We start from the raw sequence: 26,218 nt of genomic DNA on the forward strand, positions 1-26,218 counted from the left end.
AAATATTAAGACAACCAACTTCTATTTACCTTTTTGAATAAATGCATGCATCTGAGAGGAGCTATTAACAAAAGCAGACACGGGTTCCGTATCTCATACTCATGCACACACTGTAAACATCCCTTATGTTGGACATTGCTCAGCATAATTGAAGCCCAAGCTTCTTAAAGCCAGTTAACTTGCAGATCTGATATCTGAGCGCCCCTGAACAGAATCTGAAGAATGGAATCATGCAGACAGAATAAAAGGACCCGGTGCTAGTGAATCAATTCTTAAGAGTTTGCATACCAATTCCTGTACAATTCCATTGCCCACACTGGCTTTCATCCCAGCATTAGTGGAAATTTCTTAACATCTGAGTGGCACTCTTTATTTACCTACTCATTTATTTACTAATTAAATATCCACTTGTGGATGCTAGCCATCTGGGGTGTGTGCATTAGGACCCACAAGACTCTAGGGGGCCCACCAGCCCCAGAAACCATCTCAAACTGTCACATATGATAATCTGATTATATATGCAGCAGTTATCCAACATTTCTGGTTTGTTTTTAATTTTCCTCTGACAGAAGCATGCCAAATCTGAAGCTTGCCTGCCACTACCAATCAGAGAGGCCTGCAGTGGGAATTTCCCAGAGGCTAAGACATGCACTAATGTAGTGACATCATGGCACATGTCTTAATGCCATCCGGCTTTCTACTACTTTTTGGAGAGCTTCTTGCCACAGGCTTTCCTACGATGGAGGCTACTTCTTTGGTCTGCCTCCCTTTCTCACTGCTATAGTTGCTTATGTTTAAACGAAGAGTGGCAACGTGAAGAAACTCCTGTTCCTGGTGTGGAGCTTTGTTTAGTTTCTGTTTTAAAGTGTTCACCTAACTACTCCAAAGCGGAGCTTGCTTTCCTACCCAACTCACACCCCCTAAATCTGTTCTGAGGGTGCCTCAAACCCTCTACAGCAGATTTGGGGAAGATTTGGGGTGTGAGCAGGGAGGGGAAAGTGGGGAACAGAGGCGCCGCCTTGTGCCTAAGACTGAGGGGACCTGGTGCACACACAATGTTGTATCGCCAACAGGAGACCAAGCATGGAGTCCAGCATGGCGAGTTTTCAATGGCCGGCAGCTCCTCCTCTCTCACATTCAAGAGGAGTTTGTGCAATGCTTGGCTCCATGCTTGGCCTCCTCCACCACCCCTCCAACATTGAGAAGACACCTCAGCCTTATAGAAGAAGACACCTCAGCCTTATAGAGTTGGTGCACCCGGTGGGGAAGAATCCCATTGTGCTAGCACAAGAATGGAGTTGAATGCCGCCTTGGTTTACTGTATATAAATGCAGCTGTTAGCAGACTGAGTTGCTAGATGCTGAGTTGATAAGATGCTCTCCCATTCGCAAACTAAATTGGGAAGAGGGACCAAAACGTCTTTCACACAGTGGCCTACAACACAAGTATGGCTATCACTGATGCTTTGCCTCATGTAGGACTGGGGAACCAGCGGCCTTCTAAATGGTGTTGGATTCCCATCTCCCATCGTCCATGGTCCATGCTAGCTGGGAGTTGAAGTCCACAAACACCTGGAGGAGCACAGGTTCTCCACACTCAGTAGCCTAATGTACTTAAAAGGACTCTTCTCTAGAAGAGTGCCCCACAATTGCAACATGATATCATGAACTTCTCGATTTTCACAGGGTATCTTGCGAGGGAGGAAATCGCCCCGGAGACCTCCAGAGGAGAAAGTATACCTAGATGTCTTTGACTGCTAATGCTAAGAACTTCACACACTACTGAAATCCGGATACTTATTGACACAGAGGTTTTGAAAGACAGCTCTGTGCCAAAGCACAGAGGGAGATCAGGATTGCTTTGGTCAGCACTGCCATGCCTTCCCTGTTGTTCCTATATTGGGAATTCCGATTTGCAAATGATCCAACATACCACAAATAGGCGAGAATTAATATGATTGGAACGTTGCAAAATCCCACGGTACAATGGGATCTGCATATTTGGACCTCTGTAACGAACTCCAGTGCATGATGGCAGGGAGGGGGGGCAAGATCCTAAGGAAAGGGCAGGTTGCCGCAACCGCGCTGCAAATATTGGTTGGATGCCAACCTAAGCCTAACGAATCCACTGGTGGCGAAAACCTGGTTTTGTAATTATACGGAAAGCATTCCTCCTCCCATTATCACTCGAATGTGGAATGTGACAGCCCCTTTCAAAAGTGTAGGACAATGTAATTAACAAGCGTGAGGGCAAATACCGCCACACATCTTCAAACTGGCAGGGGATAGGTTTTTAATCAGCCTGACTGCGATGATCCAGACAGGAATTTGTCTAGGATGGAATGTGGACTATGGGGAAAGTTTAAACACCCCTTCTCTGTGGTCCCTCATCCAAGCACTCTCAGAGTCGTGAGCGACATTGCCCCACTAACACCGTGTTGAGGAATTTATGCACTGCTGAGGAAAGCGTCGCCTAGCACAAGTCCAGTGCCTTTTGCTTACAAAGGCATTTTTTGTGAATGTGTTTTCTAATCGCCACCCCACCTGAAATTATCTGTATTCCCACTACGAAAGGAAAATACTGTACAGTAGTACCTCGGGTTAAGTATTAATTCGTTCCGGAGGTCCGTTCTTAACCTGAAACTGTTCTTAACCTGAAGCACCACTTTAGCTAATGGGGCCTTCTGCTGCCGCCACGCTGCCGGAGCCCAATTTCTGTTCTTATCCTGAAGCAAAGTTCTTAACCTGAAGCACTATTTCTGGGTTAGCGGAGTGTGTAACCTGAAGCGTATGTAACCCGAGGTTCCACTGTATTGCCGAATACTGTAGGAATGCACAACTCGCACACAAGTGCAAAAGCAGGACAGTCAGTTGCTTGGTGATCAATAAGAGCCAGGAGCAAAATTAGCTCATCTGTGTCTATGTGTCTACACTTCAAAACGACCTTGACAGATTAGAGAACTGGGCCAAAACAAACAAGATGAATTTTAACAGGGAGAAATGTAAAGTATTGCACTTGGGCAAAAAAAATGAGAGGCACAAATACAAGATGGGTGACACCTGGCTTGAGAGCAGTACATGTGAAAAGGATCTAGGAGTCTTGGTTGACCACAAACTTGACATGAGCCAACAGTGTGATGCGGCAGCTAAAAAAGCCAATGCAATTCTGGGCTGCATCAATAGGAGTATAGCATCTAGATCAAGGGAAGTAATAGTGCCACTGTATTCTGCTCTGGTCAGACCTCACCTGGAGTACTGTGTCCAGTTCTGGGCACCACAGTTCAAGAAGGACACTGACAAACTGGAACATGTCCAGAGGAGGGCAACCAAAATGGTCAAAGGCCTGGAAACGATGCCTTATGAGGAACGGCTAAGGGAGCTGGGCATGTTTAGCCTGGAGAAGAGGAGGTTAAGGGGTGATATGATAGCCATGTTCAAATATATAAAAGGATGTCACATAGAGGAGGGAGAAAGGTTGTTTTCTGCTGCTCCAGAGAAGCGGACACGGAGCAATGGATCCAAACTACAAGAAAGAAGATTCCACCTAAACATTAGGAAGAACTTCCTGACAGTAAGAGCTGTTCGACAGTGGAATTTGCTGCCAAGGAGTGTGGTGGAGTCTCCTTCTTTGGAGGTCTTTAAGCAGAGGCTTGACAACCATATGTCAGGAGTGCTCTGATGGTGTTTCCTGCTTGGCAGGGGGTTGGACTCGATGGCCCTTGTGGTCTCTTCCAACTCTATGATTCTATGATTCTATGATTCTATGATTCTATGATTCTATAATTCTATGATTCTATGTGTCTAAACTATTCTGCAATATTACAGAGGCAATTCAGCGTGACTACTTTTTAAGTTAGGCATGGGGGAGAAATTTGCATCAGTTCACATTTTAAGGTGAACCTATCTAATGAACACTTCCCAAAGCTATGCAGACTGAAACATATTTGTCCTTCAGAATTAGCTCATCTCTGAATTTTGCAATGCTGTTCTTGCACTGCAAAGAGAAAGAAAAGTGTATCTACTAGGGCAGAGCATGACTACATTTGTGCAGTGCTTTCCCCCCCAAAAAATGTTTAGGGGTACTCTCATTCCATCTGAGACTCAGGAAACACTGTGACAGGAAATGAGGCCGCCATTGGGGGTAGCAACAGAACTGACAATTCACTGTGCTAGAGAGGAAACTAAAATAATTAAAATTTTTAGTTTCTTCTCCCGTTAGAGTCACAAAATGTTTAGGGATATGTGTACCCCTGTGTTCCTCCAGAAAAAAGCACTGCATTTGTGAAAATAACACAAAAAATGCATTATATATGGGGAAATTGCTTGCAAAAATGAGTTTATTAGGATCAAAAAGCTAATGAATTTTCCTGAGGGCTTTTAAAAAAATAAATAAATTTGCAAGCCAGTGTGGAAATGCATCAAACTGAACTTAAAACTGAAAAAATGAGAAACTGAGAAAAACCTAAACCAACAGATCCATCCGTCCTTATTATGACAGTAAACTTCAGGCCGAATTTCAGTCTGAAGTTCTTGTTCGATAGCATCAGCTTTCCAAGGGTGGTGCTAATGAAAACCACAGAACTAAAAAGCAAAACAACGCTACTAATCTCTGACTGGAAACAAAATCCAAGTCCACTGTTGACCTCTTAAGCAACTAAGCTGAACCACAGGCAGCTGGCTGACTGACAGCGTTATCAATTAAAGAGTGTTACAAATTTTACAAGAAAAAGAAGTGAAATTTGGCTATATTGCCTGCCTGCTTCTTCAATTGAATTGCTGTAGGGAAAAATCAAGGTACAATAAGGCATATATGCCAATTACCTTTGCACAAAATACCATTTAAAGCACAATTTTTGTGTCAGACTAGCTGAGACAGATTTTCTGACTTGTTGGGAGATCACTGGGATACTTTATAAAGATCCTTACAGAATGAACAGATTGGCCTTGCTGAGTCTGTTACTCTGAAAAGACAAGCAATTTCCAGCTGCACAGCTGCAGCCTAGGAAGAGTCCTACTGACACACAGCCTGGCTTCTCGAAACAGATTCCAGCAAAACAGCTTTCAGGGTGTTCAAAGACAAGCAAAGTAAAAGGATGATACAGGAGCAGGCATTGTTTGCACACCAGGCCAGATTTATCACATCCCTTTCAAACTGAATGCCCAGTCCTATTTTGCAATGAAAACAAAACAAAACAAAAACTCAGAAAATTAAACTAAACCCTGCACCCCCTTTCTCCAACTGCAATAGCGAGGGGACTAACATGTCCTTGTCCTTACATGACCCCTGGGACCTCCTCCACTTGTGCACTTAAACTTCAAAAGAAAAAGTGCTGCAGATTGGAATGCCAGAGAAGGAAGCTTCAGCATACCTCTGCAGTTTGGCCTGAGGAACAAGCAGAGTGATGAAGAGGCAGCTTTTGGTTCCTAAACGACACAGATATCTAAGGCTTGCCCTAAACGGTTTTGTAGCTTTAGAGCAATGGTAGGGACCTTGTAGCTTTACAGATGTTGTTGGGACTACAGCGCCCATCCAGCAAGGTCAGTAGTCAGGAATTATGGGAGTTGTAGTCCAACAACAGGGGGGACGGACACACAGGTTAGTGATAAGGGACTTCAACTTCCTGACTCTTCAGGTGACTAGACTGGAAAGTGAGTTGTTGACAAGAGAGTCCTCGTATTATAAAAGCCCAGGTGCACTTACTTTCCTGAGTTACTCCTATATTCAGTTCCACCTAGTAAGGTAATAGGATAATATGCCTAGTTTGCAGGTCATGGCTTGTTTGAGTAAAACAATCCTGACTCCCCAAGTTTGGGTGCAACAATAAGTCAGGGATAATGACTTGTTTCTCATTAGCAGACAAGGCTGACACGTTCACAGCAAGCCATTAGCTAAGGTTTACTGTGACATGATAATGTACTCAGTGTCTTTATGAACAGCGATGCAGCTGGGTCATTTTAGACTCTTATTAATGGTCTGAAGGGAGGTATCCCTCTTTAGTTATTGGTTTGAAATGTGCTCAAGTTCAGCCCTGATACAGTTGAGGCCCCCCTGCCCCTGTTCATTCTGCAATGGGACACTAGGCATCTGCTATGCTGCCACCTCCATCACAGAGAACTAGAGGAGACTCTTGAGAGTCCCATGGACTGCAAGAAGATCAAACCTATCCATTGTGAAGGAAATCAGCCCTGAGTGCTCACTGGAAGGACAGATCCTGAAGCTGAGGCTCCAATACTTTGGCCACCTCATGAGAAGAGAAGACTCCCTGGAAAAGACCCTGATGTTGGGAAAGATGGAGGGCACAAGGAGAAGGGGATGACAGAGGAAGAGATGGCTGGACAGTGTTCTTGAAGCTACCAGCATGAGTTTGACCAAATTGCGGGAGGCAGTAGAAGACAGGAGGGCCTGGTGTGCTCTGGTCCATGAAGAGTCGGACATGACTAAACTACTAAACAACAACAACAACAACAACAACAACAACAACAACAACAACAACAACAACAACAATAGGAGAGACCCATTGCCTTCATGCTGTACTTAGGAACTTCAGTAGGCATCAGGTTGTCAATTAGATAAACTTTTTCTGAATCAGCAATTCCAGCCTTATCTTCTGGTTTACCTTTGGGGAGCCGAGTGCAACCAGTGTGGCATCAAACCTTGGAATCATCACTTCACTGAAGCCAGCAGTGACAGCCATCATCGTCAAGCACCCGGCAGTCAAGGCTAGCCAATTCCATCTGGAGAGTAATCTGAAACTTATCTGTTCCTTTTGGGTCTGAAAACGAGCCTCTACCAAAACAACTTCAAGGATACAGCTGAACAAGGACGTGTGTCTGATTTCCCGAAACGTCTGTTTCTAACCTTGAGCAGTGAAGAATAAAAGGTCACTTTAAAATGCTCTCCGTGCACTCTGGAAATGGTTTTCACTGAATAGGATCAATACTGAACCACAACCGCAAAAAGCCCATGTCACCTTTTCTTACATACTTGCTTCTGAACTACAGAATTTCCCATTATACTGAAATTATTATTTTTTTAATGGAAGGTGACAAAGGCTACATCTGCACCATACATCTAACAGAAGAACACAAGAAAAACCTGTTCCATCAGGCCTGCAGCCCACCTGGTCAAGAATCCTGTTCTCACAGTGACCAACCAGATGCCCAGGGAAAGCCTGCAAGCAGGACCTGAGTTCAAGAGCACTCTCCTCCTGTGTTTTCTAGCAACTGATATTCAGAAACACATTGTCGTTGACTCTGGAGGCCATCATGGCTAGCAGGCATTCATCCTCCATGAATTTGTATAATCCTCTTTTAAAGCATGAGATCATTTACAAACAAGTTAAAAAGCAATCCATGTTCTAGACACATTATACATTCCTCCATTGGGAGTATTGTCCATTTCTTCTTACTCTCTGCTTCCAGAAGTCGTGGAATAGGAGACAAAGTACTTTTGTGGATCAAGAACTAGGTAAGTAGCAGGAAGCAGAGACCTCCAGAACGAATTAAATACTTAACCCGAGGTACCACTGTATTTCACCATATGTAAAGTCACATAATTCATATAGTCACCTTTTTTGTGGAACGCAATCGGCTTTGCAGAACCTAACGTGGTGAACACAGGCATTAAAGAGGTTCCCATGACTTTGGCAGGGTCTCTAGTACACACAAGAACAATAGATCTGGAAGAGAAGAAGAGAACAGAACAGTAGCATGCATACCACAAGGGGAAGAATGGCACCCTCTTTCTCTCCCCAGGAATCTTTAATAGTTCAAGGAAAGTCTTACACAAGACGACCGCCAGAATGAATAGATAAGCATAAGCTCCACTTAGCCCACAGCAGCAATAAGACAGGGAGTGTGTCGAACTTCTGGTTGGTCACCTGGTATGCAGACGGGAGCTCTTAAGATTGTGTGTCACAATCTTAACTTACCAAGAATGTCAGGTATATAAAGCAGGGATTTAGCCAGCCAGTTGTCACAAATCTCAGAGAGTCTCTCGCTTGCACTCACACTCTTTACTACTGCCCTAACTTCTGCTAAGTCCATCCTGCCCATCACCACTGGCATGCCACCGGCTCTGTTTAGGGCAAGCATACCCCTGAACTTGACCTTCTGAGCCTGTTGTGTGAATTGTTATGCTTTTCAAGTGGCTTATTTCATTGGACATTTTAATGAAGGATGTTTTCTTGTGTATTTTAATCATGTCTGATTTTTTATTATTATTGTTGTAAATAAACATCTTAGAAGCCATTTTGGCACGTATGCAATATATGAATTTAAATGATAAAGTGACTAAAAATAATAACGTTGGTGACAAGACCGCCCTCAGTGCTACAACCCCTTCTTCCTCAGTCCCCCAGGGAAAGGCAGTCTCTTCCCCAATCTTGAAGAGTTAGGCCTTCCTTAACCTTTTATATCCTTCTCCCCGAAGCTTTGTATAGCTGGCTAATGTGGTTTCTGAACCAGAATTGTGATATCTGGTTCCTCCCACAGGATCTTAACACCTTTTACATTCCGCCTCTGCCTTGCCCCAGCTCCCACTGAATCACCAACAAGTTCTGGCTAAAAAGCAAGGAATGACAGGCCAACACTACAAGCCAGACCAACAAAAGAAACCTCTCGCATGACAAAAACTTTCCCTCCCATCCTGCCCCCACAACTGCAAGGATTATATAAAGGCTAGTGTTGGACATTCAGACAAAAGTTCCTGCTCATCCACAAACTCCAGTGGGTGTTTTAGGACAAGTCACTGAATCTCAGCCTAGTCAACCTCATAGGGTTGTTAATGAGGACAAAATTGGCTAAGCCTATACTTGCTGCCTTGATCTTCTTAGAAGGAAGGCGGCATGTAAACAAGGCTGTACTTCTTATAATTAGTAAGGCAATTATTAAGGTAAAGCGACGCCTGACCATTAGGTCCAGTCGTGACTGACTCCGGGGTTGCGGCGCTCATCTCGCTTTATTGGCCGAGGGAGCCGGCGTACAGCTTCCGGGTCATGTGGCCAGCATGACTAAGCCGCTTCTGGCGAACCAGAGCAGCGCATGGAAACGCCGTTTACCTTTCCGCAGGAGCAGTACCTGTTTATCTACTTGCACTTCGACGTGCTTTCGAACTGCTAGGTTGGCAGGAGCAGGGACCGAGCAACGGGAGCTCACCCTGTCACGGGGATTCGAACCGCCGACCTTCTGATCAGCAAGTCCTAGGCTCTGTGGTTTAACCCACAGCACCACCCGCGTCTTAGAATTAGTACAAAGTGTCTTAGAATTAGTACAAAGCAGCAAATACTGCATGGGTTTTAACCTGGGAAGTCACGAGTTCAAATCCCTCAGGTTACATAACATCATCTCAGGCACCTATTCATAAGATGTCAGTAGCCTTTATTAACAAATAGTGTTTGCAACGTGCAATAAATGTGAAAATTGACAACGGCAGCAACAACTATGATGCTGCTGCTGCAGTTTTAATTGCTTGCTGCTATGGGCTCCTTTGGGAGCAACGGCAGGATATATTATTATTATTATTATTATTATTATTATTTAAATTTCTGTACTACCCTTCAGCTGAAGATCACAGGGTGGTTTACCACAACAATACATACCATAATAGCCAAGAAAAACAATAACCCCCTCCACACACGGTTTAAAAGGCCATGGATTGTTTAAGTAGCCAAAGGCCTAGAGAAGGGGAACGATTTTGCCTGGCACCTAAAGATACGGAACGAAGGCACCAGGCAAGCCTTCCTGGGGAGAGCATTCCACAAGAGGGGAGCCACCACAGAAACGGCCCCGTCTCATGTTGGCGCCCTCTGGGCCTCTTGTGGAGGAGACATATGAAGAAGGGCCTCAGGTGATGATTGCAGGGACTGGGTCAAGTCATATTGGGGAAAGGCAGCTTTTGAGATATTGTGGTACTGAGCTATTTAAGGCTTTATAGGTCAAATCCAGCACTTTGAATTGGGCCTGGAAACTAATTGGCAGCCATTGCATTCGAGCCAGGATGCTCAAGCTATCTTGCCCCAGTGAGCGATAATAAATCATCATAATAAATATCCAAAAGAACATTGAAGTGATGCACAAAACAGAAATAAATATAACACAATAGCAATAACCAGATGAAGTCCTATTAAAACAATATTATACAGTTCCAGAATAAATAGCAACCAGGCCAGGATTATCCTGCTAGAAAAGCCTAGCGGAATAAAAATGGGTTGTGTCCAACCTTATTCATGCTAAAGAGTAGATCCATTGAAATTAATGAGCATGACCAGATTTAATACTCTGAGTAGAACTTAGTTGGCGACAAACCTATGTCTTCAAAAGCAGTCAGAATCCCCAAAGCGCTGGCATCTGCTTTAAATTCATCAGTGGGGACTGCTTCTCGAAAAGCCACAGGTTCTGCTTATACAATGGAATTTCTCTTCCCTCTCCCTGACATCTGCCCTGGAAGTTCCCCAAACCCTCTGGAGCAAATTTGGGCTGGGGGGGGGAGGATGTATGCCATGGGTGCACAAGAGGGCAAGCTCTGTTGTGGAACACAACCATTTAGTTGGATTTAAAACCCTCATCAGCGTTGCTACAGAATGCATGTCAAGGGCAAATTGCACTATAATAAGTGCTTCCAACCCCTCATGACTGCAAGTTATACACTGAGATGTGATAGCTGCGGATGAGTCAGGTCTGCGGCCGTGAACTGTTCTGGAACGTCCTGGACGAGAAATCTGTTTTCAGGTTATTTGACCTGCTTTTGCCTGCAGCCAGGGTTTTTGTGTGTGTGTGTCTATAAACCTCTGTTGTTCCATGTTTATGTGGCGACGCAGAAGAAACCACAAGGAATGTGGAACAGATGCAGAAAGGGAGAGGATCCCGCTCCACTTCTTAAAACACATCCAAGTTGCAAAAAGACTCCGCAGGGCAGACGGACGGGGCAAGTCCAGTCGACAACTTGTGTTAAAAAAGAGGAGAAAGCTGGGGGGGGGTGAAGAGAAAATGGGGTTGGGGTGGGGAAAATCTCACACCAAGTTTTATTGGAAAGTCTAGCAGCACAGCACCTCTGATTTTAATCTGTCAAAAAAGAGAGGGAGAGGGAGAAAAGCAGAACCTGGCAGGAATAAATAGGACAAGATTCCGAAATGGAAAAGAAAGAGAGAGAGAATTATTGGCTGCTGGGAAATTATAGACTTGGGCACTTGGTGAAAGTTACAGAATCGAGAATGCTTAATAAGACGACAAAAAACCATTCTTATCTATCGTTTGGTGGAAAAGCAGCCATTAACCTCACAGTGGCTGCCAGCTCCTATGTCGCTGCCAGCTTTCCAGTGCTACATTTCCACCCGCCGTGACCTAGGAGGCAGCCTTTTGAGACACACATAGTTTGAAGTTTTCATTAGCTTCTGTCAGATTCTTCCAGGCATACATTTCAAGTTGCAAAAAAGTAGGTCATTTCCCTCCTGCCAACCCCGCCCCCCCCCCCCCCCGCAGCAAACTCTTGCTCCATCACCCACCTCTCGTTTATAGTCGTTTCAACATAATTGGTTACGGTGCTGGCAGCCTTTGAAGCAGCGGCTGCATCAACATGCTGCCGGCTCACAACTGCGCCCGAGCATGCGTCTAGAACCAGGAAAAGTATCCCCTGGCCATGGAACAAGAAAAGGTCGTCGTTGACCTGCAACACAGAAAAGGGCAGAGTTAGCTGCAGGCAGTCTGTATGCAAGTATCAAAGGGTCCTATGTGGCAGTTTCCAGTCTACAGTTGGAACTTAACTAAGCTAAGCTCTTGTCAAATGCAAGGAACAGTCTGGGAAATTTGTGTGTTGCAATGGTACCTCGGTTTAAGAACAGTCCGGTTTAAGAACGATTCGCTTTACAAACTCCACAAAACCGGAAATAGTGTCCCGGTTTGAGAACTTTACCTCAGTCTAAGAACGGAATCCGAACGGTGGAAGGACACCAGTGGAGGCCTCATTGGGGAAAGAGCACCTCAGTTTAAGAACAGACTTCCGGAATGGATTAAGTTCATAAACCGAGGTACCACTGTATTTCACTTTATCCCACCCTTTTTGCAAAGGGATGAGGGCATCCTAGAACAAGGACTGAGAACCCCTCCAGAAGTTGCTGGACTACAACTCCCATCATCCCCAGCCACTGGTGATGGGGGCGTGCACGCTGAGTCCATCATCATTTGCAAGGCCACAGGTGGCCCATCCCTGGTGCACATCCGACCCCACCCATTTATCCTTCCAGCCATCTTGGTGAGGGTAGGGTTATTTCATCCAAAGCTAGTTTGAAGTCCATATCATGATATCGGTTTCATAATTTTTGACCTGGCAATGTATCGCGAAGCGTGTGTGCGATGCAAAAATCACAACAGAATAAAAAAATTCCTTCCAGTAGCACCTTAGAGACCAACTAAGTTTGTTATTGGTATGAGCTTTTGTGTGCATGCACACTTCTTCAGATACACTTCTTTGTATCTGAAGAAGTGTGCATGCACACGAAAGCTAGATAGAGAGATAACAACTGCACACTTCTCCCAGGCCTGAATATGACCCTCTGAAGGACTATAACCCTCTGCCTCTCACTGTAATGCATTTGGTAAAGCTGCCATGCCTGTTTGCACATACCTTAATAAAAGCCGCCTTTGAGTAGTTCTCCAGGTCTGCTCTTCTGACAGACTGGATTTGGATCCGAAGGTATCTAACTGAAGGTGTACTAGTAACAGCAACCTGCAATTATAAAGGAAGAATTGCCACCTCAGATTAAACACACGACATTCATTGCCTTGGGATGTTACTGCAGGCTCCCAGATGTTGTCGGGCAAAGACCCCCATCACCTCCCCCCCCCCGACCATTGGGCTATGCTGGCTGGGGTTAGCAGGAGTCATCACCAAGGATTAAGATAAATCAAGACCACTGAAAGCTACCTTGAGCCTGAGAGACAGACAAATTTCAGGGAGAGTAACTCCCTCAGCGGCCAACAGCTGGAAACAAATTGTTTTATTTTTGAATGAAAGTACTTATGTGCTGTTCCTCTCGTAAAATATCAAGGCGGTGTGCGGTAATATAAAAACCATTTAAAGCAGTGGAGAACAGTGAATGGCTACTGTAGAAAAGGCTGAGCACAGGCCTAGCTGCAAAAAAAAATCTCCAAAAAATCCAAGTGTGCACATGACTTCACCCAAAGAATTCTCCCTCACAGAGCTACAATTCCCAGCACCCTTAAACTACAGTTCTCAGAATTCTTGGGAGCGGGATAGGGCGTTCTTTAAATGTGCTTTAAGTGTGGTTTACATGCATGGTGTGTACGCACTTCAAGAGACAGCCCTTGGAGGTCAACCTGCAGCAAAATGGCACACTGTGGAGTACAGTCATACCTCAGGTTACAGACACTTCAGGTTGCGTTTTTTTGGGTTACGGACCTGCCAAAACCCGGAAATACCAGAACAGGTTACTTCCAGGTTTCGGCGGTCACACATGTGCAGAAGTGCTAAATCACGCTTTGTGCATGCGCAGAAACGCCGAATCGCAATCCGCGCATGCGCAGACGCGCCGCTGCGGGTTGCGAACGCTGCAGGTTGTGAACGTGCATCCTGCATGGATCACGTTCACAACCCGAGCGTCCACCATATTCCTGTTCAGGGATCCAGGCAATCATGGACTTTCCCAAGATACTCCATCCTATTCTCTCCCCCTTGTTTTGTATCTGCTGCCCCCACTCAACTGTCAATGCCATTGAGCACGCTCAGTCCTCTTTACCCCTATTTGACGGTTCTCCCTCCTCACCATTTTTATCTTTTTGTGCTTCTGCAAATCCCTTGGGGTTCCCCCGAAGTCTGTGGATACCTCCCCCTCCTGTATGCCATTTTGGCTACAAGCGGATTCGCGCCGAGAGAAAATGCATTTGCTATTAGTACATGGGATGGAATGCCTGTGGTCAGGGTGACGACCTCATTCACAGTTGCTGGGAGACTTCAAGAGAAAACAGCTCAGTTCAAAAGGTTGGCAGACCACATGCAACAGCCTGCAGGGGTGTGTGTATAACAGAACAGCCCCACCCACCCCCAAAATGCTTGCAACCAAGCAAAGGATCACATAAAGGCACTGGTTTTATGAACTGGTTGCCTCTGCACAATAGTTATACTGCACGTATGACAGTATCTGCATTTATACTCTGGCACACATGGAGGAACCAAGTTTACAGACTCCTGTACAGGCTGGAAAATTTGTCAGCAAGCTCTAGGGACTCATACCAGGATATGCATGGGATTCACAGTGTCGGGAGAAGGCCAGTAGGGGCATTTGTTGTGTGGCTCCCTCATGCAAGTCCGCCCCCCCCCCCATATCTGCATAGGAGGCACAACACTAGGCCTTTCAAATGACCCAAAGTGGCAATTATATTCCTAAAAATGAAGTCAGAGGGTACATCCTTCTGCAGATGGTTTAAGGGTAGCAATTTTGCGCAACTGCAATTTGGGACACTCATGGCAGCCGCAGAGCACACTGTTTCCCTGTAGGGCAGGGGTGGGCGCCGTTTTTCTCTCACGGGCTGCATTCCTTCAAGGATGATCCGTCAGGGGTCGAATGCCAACCACAGACAGGGCTGAGCCCAGTAGTGGGTGAGCCCGCCTTCTCTCTCTCTGGCTGCATACACACTATACCATTAGAGCACACTGGAAGCACATTCTCTCCCTCAAAGAATTCTGGGTACTGTTGTTTGTCCCTCAAAGAGGGGCTACCATTCCCAGCCAGTGGTGGAGCTTCATGCTCCGGAACCAGGGGGCGGAGAGCAGGTGGGGGCGGGGCTGGCGCGCATCCTGGGGGCATGGTGCGCCACCTGCAGGGGCGTGGCACCCAGCGCGGGTGGGGGACAGCCACGATGGCACCCCACTGGGGTTGCACTGCCGGGGGGGTGCTCCCCCTGCACTCCTCTTCCTCCGCCAGTGTTCCCAGCAACCCTTAAACTACAATGCCCATAATTCTTTGAGGAAAGGATGTTCTTTCATGGCCTAGTGTGCACACAGCCAAAGCCTGCTGTTTCTTTTTCTGCCTCAAGCCCCTTTCCTCCCCACCCAGAGGTCTAAACTGATCACTTGCAGAGAGCTTTTTGAAATCAGGCGGAGGGTCACGGGGTACCCATAGGAGACCACTGGATCACACCCCCCCACGTGTCTCTAGCTAATAGGGCTTGTGGAAAAGACCTCAGCACACGGCGAGGAAGGGGAAAACCCAAGGACCAGTTTGACTCTGGATAATCTTCAGTCTGCCATAGCAATGGGAGATCCTGCCTTTCAAGCAATGAACTCTGAGATGCGGGACGGGGAAGAAAGTGACAAAAGCAGAAAGGCTAAGAAATATCTCTGATGATTGTAGCAAGCTAAGGATCAATACAAGAGTGATATTCTGTAATTACCACTTTGGGTTGTTTTCACAAGTGTAAGGTGCAGGGAAGAGAGAACAATCTTTTAACAATTTGTCAACTCTGAGTGATAACTGTAAATACAATTACTTGCTGGATTGCCTGACCCTCTTATGTGCTCACTTGACTTCTTTGATATGTGGAGCTGGCATTCTTACAGGTGCCATATATTACTTGTCCCGCACTTGTAAGAAATTAGTTTTTTTTAAGGGTGGCAGCATTTACACTTTGGAATTCCCTGCCTTTTGACACCAGGAAGGCGTCTTCATTATGCACATTCAACACCTGCTTAAAATAATTTCGTTCAGGCAAGCCTATCCACATAGATGTTGATGTGATTTAATCTCCTTTTTTTACAGTTAATTTTTATTATTGTAAAATGTTTTTAACTGACAATTCCAATTATTTCTTGTAAATTTAGTTCAATAAATAAAAGGTTCTAGGAATAACAGGAGCTTGCTTGGATTAGCATGAGGAGATTAGCTGTACTGCATTATTGAATCAGAAGAACTGTTAATTGCCTGGGACACAAGTTTCCAAAGGAATTTTAATTACATTTGCTAAGAGCTTGCAAGCAAGGTATTTTCCACAGATTATATATTTAGGATGCACTTGCAATTCTTCTGTATAAAATACAATTCTCATGGGCTGTTGTCTGGCTACAACAAAAGGAAATTACCCATGTACAATAGAGAAAGGAAAGTATAGTTTGCACAACTATTCTAGAAATTATTTTTAAAAACTTTCAGTAATATTCAGGATGAAATTACAGGGATTGGAGCCCAGGAGAGTGGCAGCGGACAACATATCCCTGCACTCCACAGTTGGGGTACTGCTAAGGGTGACACATGCCCCAAAAGTGTCCTTGGTACGTACTAGATGCCTGGCTTTTAGTGTTGCACCTCCAACCCTCTGGAATCAGTTACCAACTAAAATTAGACAAGCCCCTCATATTTTGACATTTAGGCCGCTATTGAAGACGTTTGCTTAAGAAGGCTGCTACTGAAGGTTGACCCAGTCATTTTATGAAAAAACAAAAATTCAGCAATTGTAGAAATGGTTTTATAGCTTTTTCTTTACTCAGTCGTCTTTTGCATCTTATCTTATCTTATTTTACTTCAAACCACTTCAGTAGCCTTTGGTTACTGTCTGCTCAGTTCAAGTGCTGCTAAGTATCAAAGGAAAACTTACTCTCCCCTCCTTTTTACTGGTTTTGCATCTTGAACCAGGACTTGGGATTGTTCATCCCTTACTATGGAAGACTTTTCTCTAAAGTAGGACACAGGATCTCCTATACAGTGGTACCTCCGGTTGTGAACGGGATCCGTTCCGGAGGCCCGTTCACAACATGAAAAGAGCGCAACCCGCAGCGGTGTGTCTGCACACGTGCGGGTTGCGATTCGCCACTTCTGCGCATGCACGTGACATCATTTTGTGCTTCTGTGCATGCATGAGTGACGAAACCCAGAAGCGGCGAATCGCAACCCACACGTGTGCAGACACACCGCTGCGGGTTGCACTCTTTCCATGTTGCGAACGGGCCTCCGGAACGGATCCTGTTCACAACCAGAGGTACCACTGTATAGGGGACCCTTTGTCCTACAGAAGCGACGAAACCTTTCTGGTATTTCCGGGTTGCCGCAGGACGTAACCTGAAAGAACGTAACATGAAGTGGATGTAACATGAGGTATGACTGTATTAGACTGCTATACTGAGGCCCCAGCTTAAGAACCAGGTATTTTGGTCAGAATGGGCCTCAATGTGAGGGAGGGGCAATGGAAGCCAGGGACCTCTCCCCAAGAATTCCCATAGAACACCTAACCTTGTCCCAGTTCACCCAATGAAAGAAGAACTCTATACTGTACCCAAGGAGCCCCGCATTGACTGCAAGGCATAGTCTGGTGCTGAATTCTTGCGGGCTGTGAAGCTTTCCTTCCGATGTCTTTTTCCCAAAAGGGATTAGGAGCACAACTCCAGGGACGTCCTGCAGGCATCGAGGCTGTTATCTTAAGGCGTTCACAGCCGCGTTGAGAGCAGTAGCTGTGGCCCTTCCGAGTTTCATGTGCTTGAAGTTGGACAAAGAGATACCTATTAATATGAAGAGCATGACAAAGGGGGGAAATTGAACCACAGTTGCTAGTCAAGTTCACACATCACACTAAACCGTAGTTTAAAGCAAAGCTACGGTTTAGTGTGAATGAGCAGCAGTGTGCTGTTGCATGCAACTCAGAGAGTTCCTGCAGCACTCCTCCTCCACTCCTGTGGCTGACTCAGTGTAGACAAAACAAACCTGAATCTGGTTTGCTGCATCATCTTGAACCTAGGCTTCATCCTTAGTGAGTTCATGGTAGAAGCAAAATTAAAACCCAGAGACTTCCCAGTTTGAAACTCTTTCTCTTAGTGATACATAGGAAGAAGTTTCCTTCCCTATAGACCAGCCTAGGGATGAAGATCAGCAGTAACAACATCCTGGAAGTTCAGCATGGAGGGCAGAGCGCACAGTAGTTTATGCCAGGGCCTTCTCAGTGATGGCTCCAAAAATGTGGCACTCCCTCCTCATAGAGGGACACCTGGCACCACCTCTTTTCAGCTCCTGCTGGCTGCTGAAGATGCACCTCTTTATCTTGACCCTTAAAAATCGAAGAATTGATTTCAGTGTCCTTGCTGTAAAGTGTTGCATGGGCGACTGATTTGGGGATTATGGTTTGCGTTTTGTTTTTATGTGCTATAACCTGCCATGAGACCTTTTGGTGAAGGATGAGTAAGATAATAATGATAATTTAATACTCTTTTAAAAAACATCGCTTATTGATTTAAAGCAATTAATAGTGTTATCGATTATTAGCATGCATTAAGATGTACCTGAAAAAAGTGAAAGGAAGATTCTCTCTCAACATAAGCTACAAAAAAAAAAAAATCTCACCTGGTTCTGTTAACCAAAAAAAAAAAAAAGAAAGAAAGAAAGAAACCAGCCGTAATTTGTTGCTACTTAGTAAACTTGCTGAACCCTGGGATTCCATTCAGATCACAGTCAAAATAAATAAAAGTAATAATCAAATCCATGTGCTGAGCTCTTAAGGACAACAGATGACACGTCCTCATAAATAACTGCAACTAGTAAAATCCACACGCTGGTAAACAACAAGTTTACATAATTTGGGATAATGTGACATCTACAAGGAAGGACTAGGCAAAAACAAGCCTTTCCCAATTCTCATTGTGAAAGTTGCAGGTACAAGAGAGTCCTTTTCCGATCTGGGACATGCAATGCACTCCAAGCCTTGACGGGTCAATGGTGTTGTGTCTAAACATAGAACTCAAGGTTCTATTTTTAACTCGGCATTCATAAATCGAACGCAGCCTCCATGGTCAGAGTGAAGCAATGCAGATGCAGAAAATACATTTTTGAACACGGTGTACATTTGCCCTTTAAAAAAAACCCCAAACCCTACTTCAGCAGATGATTCTATTGTCTCCCCTCCAGTCACAGTGGGCTTAAAAATAAAAATTTAACTACAAGCATGTGGTTTACACTGTGGACCAAACATATGTAGCTGTTACTATTATTAGTAAGCTTCTTTATTATTGATACCAGAGAAGCACCAAAAGTTCATAACTGAGCTTGGGGACACATAAATAAACACATGTGCAGCACATAGGCCATGATAGCACTGGGGCCGTACGGAAAGCACAGTAACTCTGTGGTACATCACATGCTATGCATACAAGTTCAGTCCCCAGCATGTCCAGATAGACACGGAAGAAATCCCTGTTTGGCAGCCTAGGTGTGGACAGAGGCAGGCAGACCAATAGTCTGAGTTGGCATAAGCCACCTTAGTGTGCCCTATAGAGCTAATACAGGTTTATTAGCAGAGTAACTACTAATCTACTACTAATCCAGGGGTCAGCAACCTTTTTCAGCAGGGGGCCGGTCCACTGTCCCCCAGACCTTGTGGGGGGCAGGACTATATTTTGAAAGAAAGAAAAAAAGAACGAATTCCTATGCCCCACAAATAACCCAGAGATGCATTTTTAATTAAAGGGCACATTCTACTCATGTAAAAACATGCTGATTCCCGGACCGTCCGCGGGCCGGATTTAGAAGGCGATTGGGCCGGATCCAGCCCCCGTGCCTTAGTTTGCCTACCCATGTACTAATCCTTACTGCTTGCACCATCACTAAGACAGTTTTAATACATATTAAAACCGTGATCTTCTGTTACATTTTAGCATGGACAAGAATGAGCTCCCAGCCTACACAAAATAGGAGCATGCACGGCTTTTAATGTCTTGAGTCACCAGGGAAGTCAAGTGAGACCCTACTGAATGCTAAGGAAACTTCCCTCCAAAACAAGAAGTCCCCAGTTCAAATTTCATCTCTGCCATGAACTCAGTAATAGATTTAGGTAAGCCCTCTTTGCTTCAGTTCCATCCCCAAACTCTGCAATATGGAAAATAATATTAGTGTTTTACCTTACGCAGTAGCTGTAAGGATTGCAACTAGACTATGCATGTGAAAGACTCTAAACACTTTGATGGACTATACAAATGCTCAATATTATCATTATCACCCTAATTCTGTCCAATGGCACGTGCGTGCACACACACACTAAACATGGACTTGTTATACTCTGAATGGATCCGCTGAAATGAACAGGAGCTAAATTAGTCACATCCATTAATGTCAGTGGGTCATCTCAAGAGCATGACAAATATCAGATACAACCCAAAGCATACAAAACAGCAAAAAGAGATACTTAATTCATTGTTATGCTAAAATATATTCAGTATACCGAATGCAGGGGGACTATTAAAGGCTAAGTAGATGCGGGTGGCGCTGTGGTCTAAATCACAGAGCCTAGGGCTTGCCAATCAGAAGGTCAGCGGTTTGAATCCCTGCGACGGAGTGAGTTCCCGTTGCTTGGTCCCAGCTCCTGCCAACCTAGCAGTTTGAAAGCACATCAAAATGCAAGTAGATAAATAGGTACCGCTCTGGCGGGAAGGTAAACGGCGTTTCCGTGAGCTGCTCTGGTTCACCAGAAGTGGCTTAGTCATGCTGGCCACATGACCCGGAAAGCTGTCTAAGGACAAACGGCAGCTCCCCTCGGCCAGTAAAGTGAGATGAGCACTGCAACCCCAGAGTCGTCTGCAACTGGACTTAATAGTCAGGGGTCCCTTTGCCTTTAAAGAGTAGAAAATGTAGTGGCCCGGGTTCAAATGTTTGCGATAAACTTTAGATGGAAAAATCATGACCTGATGTCTTATTCATGCAAATTGTATCTTTGTACATTATGCAAACTGGCTGCTGACTTTTGTATATTTTACTGCGGTAGTGAGTGATAGGCAGATCTATAAATATAAGATCTTTATGAGCTGTGTGTTTCTGATCTTGCAGTGTTTTTGGACTAGCTTCTTGCCTGTGAGGCGGGGATCCTTCCTGGATCGGATCAAGAAATATTTTTCCATCTAAATTTTATTGCAAACATTTGAACCCGGATTAGGCATCTCACATCAGATTCAATATACTCAAAGTGGTGATAGTCACCAGCTTAAATAAATAAATAAATGACATTCAAAGCTGGTAAGACAAAGGAACATTGCTGGACCACTGAGCCATCCAAATCAGTATTGTCTGCACTGACTAGCAGCTCTCCAGGGTTTCAGACCTACCTGGGGATGCTGCAGAGACTAAGCCTGAGACCTTCTGCCTTCCAGGAAACTGCTCTACCAATGAACTACAGCCCTTCTGGTCATAATCATGGAGGATATGGCTGTTAATGGAAGCTCCACCTTCAGATGAAGTGCCTCTCTGAATATCAGATGCTGGGGAACAGCAGCAGGAAAAGGCAAGCCGCCTTCATGTTTCGCTGGTGGGCTTCCTACAGGTGACTGGTTGGCCAATGTGGAAAGAAGGATGCTGAACGAGACAGAGCTTTCTGGTGTCTATGTTTTCGCCTCTTTTAAACTTTATCGGACACACAAGAAAATAGGTGCCATTCATTTCTATGAGGAGGAAGTAAAGTATTCCACTCAGAAGCATGACCTTCTTCTAAACAGCCACATCTCCAAATGCAGCTTCTGGGATGGGGAGAAGAAAATGCAACCCTAAGGCTCCTTACGAAACAGAGACATCATGTCTATGTTTAGGAGAAGGGGTAGCAAGGGAGATTTGGAATGGAATAGCTGGCACATTACAAATCTGTCGATTGCTCTGGGCTTCCAGTGTACTGAGGGGATTTCTCTGCTATAGATTCTCCACGAATGCAAATGGAGAAGATTGCCCATGCAGGAGTTCCTGACACACAGGCCCCTGAAAGTGATGTGGGGCAATAGGGCACACAAGTTTGCCTGTGAACCATGGCCCATTGGCGGTAGAGATTGACCTGATACATCTGTGCTCTTTAGGAAAGGATGATGGCTCAGGGGTAGAACTTGTGCTGTGTATGCAAAAGGTTCCCTGGCAACTCTGGGTAGGACTGACAGAGCTATCAGAAGGGGCGTCTCCACCCCCATCGTTCTACCCGGACACTGAGGTCCAGCACCGAGGGCCTTCTGGCGGTTCCCTCCCTGCGAGAAGCCAAGTTATATGGAACCAGGCAGAGGGCCTTCTTGGTAGTGGTGCCCTCCCTGTGGAACGCCCTCCCATCAGATGTCAAAGAGAACAACAAGTACCAGACTTTTAGAAGACATCTGAAGGCAGCCCTGTTTAGGGAAGCTTTTAATGTTTGATGGATTACAGTATTTTAATATTTTTCTGGAAGCCGCCCAGAGTTGCCGGGGAAACCTAGCCAGATGGGCGGGGTATAAATAATAAATTATTATTATTATATCTGAAACCATGGAGAGGACCAACAGGCTGACTCAGTATAAGGCAGGTTATGTTCTTTTCTTTATGTTTTCTCAGATGACAGGGATTAGGTGCATGCAATACAGGTTTTTGCAACTCACTGGCAGCACTAACAGCAGAGGAAAAGGTGCCGGGTTGACAGGATCACTCACCCTGATGTGCTGTCGAAATAAAAGAGCCGTTCATCAGTCCCATTCAACACACTATGGTGGGATGAGGCCGCCTGGTAGCACATGACGCTGTGCGCTCTCCCCGTCTGCCGCTGGTAAATGTCCCCCACAACAGTGAACGCTGTTCCCTTTGGGTAACACAAAGCAACATGGAGCCAGTCTCCCCTGGTGGCAAAAGAAAAGAAGGTTAAACATGAACATGTACACCAGAGAAAACGTTTCTCATCTTTCAAGAAACTGGCTCCAAGCTGAGAGATCTATCTTCAAGGGGGGGTTGGGTGGACCATGAATGTGCCTTGCAATCCCCAACCCAGCCCTTTCTCTCGCACGCCATGAAAGATTCACATCTGCTGCTGGTTATTATTACTGGACTGGCAGAACATCCAGGGAAGCTGAAAGGAAGAGGCTCCTTTGGTTCTTCAGGCGCCTGGATTAGGCCTCAGACAGTTGCCTCAGGACTGCTTTGCAATGACTGGCGTCTCATAAATTGTGACGAGCAAATAGATTTGTTATGAGAACTGAGCGTCTGGGAGCATCGGGAAAAAGGCCTTAGCTCAGGGGTAGATCATCTGCTTTGAATACAGGTAGAGCTGGGAGAGAAGCCTTACTTGAAACCCTGAAGAAATGCTGTACATCAGGGTAGACAATACTGAGCTGCAGTCTGACGCAGTAGAACGCAGCTTCCTATGTTCCTAAGCCTCCAATAGATATTTCCTCCACCTACCATGAAAGAAGGTGGCAGGTGGGAGGGTCCGCCATGTTGTTAACAATAATGTGGTGAATTCAGTTTAGTGGGCCTGTGAAACTTCCTGTCAACTGAGATTAGACAGGTATCCTCCTTGCTGAAGTTCAGGTACATGGCTAAGAATTTCTTGTACAAGCAGGCATTTAAAGGCAGTGTTCAGTTTTATATTTTTTTCCTGGGGCTTTTTAATGCACCCTACTTAGAAATCTGAATGATTCAAGCAGCATATTAATATGTTAAATAAATATATCCCGTAGAATTCAAATACAAAACCCAGTGCCCTGCAGATGAAAAACATTGCCTATCAGGAATAAGTGCTTTCAGCCAGCCTTCTCCTCATGCTAGCTTTCCAATCACATGGACATCGTTTTGGAGAATTCACCAGGCGTGGTGTCATCCATAAAATATGGTGCCATAAGCCTTTTTGTTCTTGTTAGGACCATTTGAATGCTCTGTGGTTTAAAGTAAAAGGCACATGATTTGGATAAAAGCTCACAAAACACTGGAACAAAATGTACGATGGTGGATTTGTCATGGCACTCTTCACGGTTAGTGTTCAAATAGGCCTTAGTTCAATTCACCACGAAGCCACGTGGTTTCAAACGTCACCTTCCTCGTTCATATATAAACTCCTGTCTCCCCAAATGGCAGCCATCTTTCTGATGACAGCCATAAAAGGAGAGACAGAGAAGATCAACCTTGAGTCCCTACACTCCTCTTCATCCTCTCTGTATTAGTTTCAGCATCACCATGGCTACACGGGCAAGCAAGGTGTAAACCCTATATTAGGCCAGGGCCAACAACCAAGCTATTAAAGGAAACAGGTCAGAGAAAACTGAAAACAGTGAAACCTTCCCAACAAATGTCTTCCTGGAATTCATGCAACCTGAAGAAGTCTTGCCAGAAAGAACATGTTCTGGCCTGGTCACAATATTTTTTTAAAAAAACACAAACCAAGATCACTTGGGTAGTTTCTTGACCCATATTCCATTTTCAAAAACTGTGACTCACTGATGCTATGTATGCATTCTGGTTTACAGAGACAGAGAGGGAAATGTCACATTGTTGTTTTGCCTTAATGATACATTATTCTCCCAAAATTTGTATGTTTCACCAATTGTCTCTTTGGAGAATCTGTATTTTTCAGTATATGGTCCTATTCTGGTATTCCTATTTCGACTTTCGGGGAAATGTTTTTAAAATGTTGTGAGTGGCTGGGTTTAGACCGACAGCTTGCTGTAATGGTGGCCCTGAATTGCAGATGTATGTGTGTGTACATCCCTATTCACATTTAGGCAATCCAAAAAGGCTCACATGTGCATTGCAATATAAAAATGCTTATTCATTCAAGTGCCCCTTAGTGGGGGACACTACCACCCCCGGACTTAGTGTCCCTATTCTGGGGCATTATGGGAAAACAAAATGGAAGTTAACCAACTCAGCCACCCAGCATGGAAAGTCCAGGGCAAGTATCTTACATCTGCCTTGCTGAAGTGAGGCTTAAGCTTTTTGTTATTTATTCAATTTATTAGTTGCTTGCTACATGAAGGCTTCCTGTTGGTGCAGCTGACTATACTTCTGTATCTCCTGCCCGCAGGTAGGAGATTAAATAGGTGCTGACCAGGGTGTGAGTCGTCCCTAACAATTTTCCTCGCTTTCCTGAGGCAGCGGTCTCCCCTGATGTCATCTAGGGAACTCCAGGGACAGCCCATGATATCATGTGCTGTATTCACCACCCTCTGTAGGGACTTCCTATCCGTGGCTGTCAAACCAGCGTATACTGTAATACAGTATGAAAGGACACTTTCTATTGTGGCCCGGTAGAAGGAGATCATCAATTTTTGTTTGACATTGTTCTTTCGCAAGACCCTGAGGAGATGGAGTCTCTGTTGGGCCTTCCTAACCACCAGGGTTATATTGATTTTCCAAGTGAGGTCTTCACTAAGGTAAACTCCCAGGAATTTAAAGGAAGAGACTTTCTCCACAGAGCCCTCCCCCCGATATACAACGGGGCTAGTTCCCCTCTCTTCCTCTGAAAGTCCAACACCATCTTCTTTGTCTTGCTGATATTTAGGTGCAAGTTGTTCTCTAGGCACCATGTGGAGACTTTTTGAACCTCCTCCCTATACGCTGATTCATCTCCACCTGTAATTAGACCCATTATGGTGGTATCATCTGCAAACTTAATAATTGCAGTGGATGGATCAGATGAAAAGCAGGACTCAAGCATAATTGCGCTCTCCCCACCTGTGATTTCCAGCAGCTAGCATTCAGAAGCATTACTGGCCCTGACCATGGAGGCGAGATATAGTGCAGGAACCATCAGATCACTGGGGAAAAAATACACCAGACAGGCACAGAATCAGCACACAGCATCTGTGGGCAACTGTTGTGGTGCCAGCATTGTCCAGCCCGGAGGCCTTCTGTATTAGATCAGCGCTTCTCCACTTTTAATTATCCACAGTGCTCCCAATGTACGTAGCACTGCTTCAAGGCACCGTGGAACATTTAAACAGTTTCAAGTTGCCTAGCACCTGCTGCAATATTGCTGCCGTCCACCAACCCTGCCCAACTACATTCAGAGCTACCAGGAGCAGAGAGTGCTTTGCTGAGGGCTTCCTGAAACCTACAGCTGGCCTTGTCACCATCTCTGTCTCTGTGTACTAGATGAAATATTGCTGCATCTAATGGAAAATATGCTCTCTTTTGCAAGCCTCCCTTGTATTAATTTTTGTTAAAAACAACAACACCACAGCAAGAAAAGCAGCAAATCTTAGTAAGAGGCTGCCGGAATTCAAATAAACAAAGGGAGGGGGGCATGATTTGCTCAACATGTAGCACAAAGTTGTCTTACCTCTACCCTATGCTTTCTTTGCCAAAATATCCATTATTGTGGGGTCATTCTCTGTGCATATTTGGGCTTCTTTTTCTTCCTTTTTTTTTTTTTTTGTACACCACCACTTACTATTTCTAAAATTGGTCATGAAAAACAGTCTCTTGAAAGCAAACTGGATTTTCAAACTCACTCCCCCCTCTTCTGTCCCC

General features: G+C 45.0%; 2 protein-coding genes across 3 annotated transcripts in view; both read right to left on the reverse strand.

The window, feature by feature from the left end:
- Positions 1–26,218, reverse strand: part of CEMIP (cell migration inducing hyaluronidase 1) — a 166,420-nt gene that overhangs the window by 91,405 nt on the left and 48,797 nt on the right. The window lies entirely within an intron of this gene.
- LOC128401389 (cell surface hyaluronidase-like) overlaps positions 1–26,218 on the reverse strand; it is a 77,556-nt gene that overhangs the window by 3,012 nt on the left and 48,326 nt on the right. The window contains exons 17-21 of the mRNA XM_053364361.1: positions 22,411–22,593; positions 17,277–17,499; positions 12,619–12,720; positions 11,501–11,661; positions 7,569–7,678 (exon numbers count right to left, since the gene is read on the reverse strand). Of these exons, the coding sequence (XP_053220336.1) occupies positions 7,569–7,678; positions 11,501–11,661; positions 12,619–12,720; positions 17,277–17,499; positions 22,411–22,593 (779 nt within the window). The remainder of the gene's footprint in view (positions 1–7,568; positions 7,679–11,500; positions 11,662–12,618; positions 12,721–17,276; positions 17,500–22,410; positions 22,594–26,218) is intronic.

This window comes from Podarcis raffonei, chromosome 14, assembly GCF_027172205.1.
Source record: "Podarcis raffonei isolate rPodRaf1 chromosome 14, rPodRaf1.pri, whole genome shotgun sequence".
Classification (NCBI taxonomy): Eukaryota; Metazoa; Chordata; class Lepidosauria; order Squamata; family Lacertidae; genus Podarcis; species Podarcis raffonei.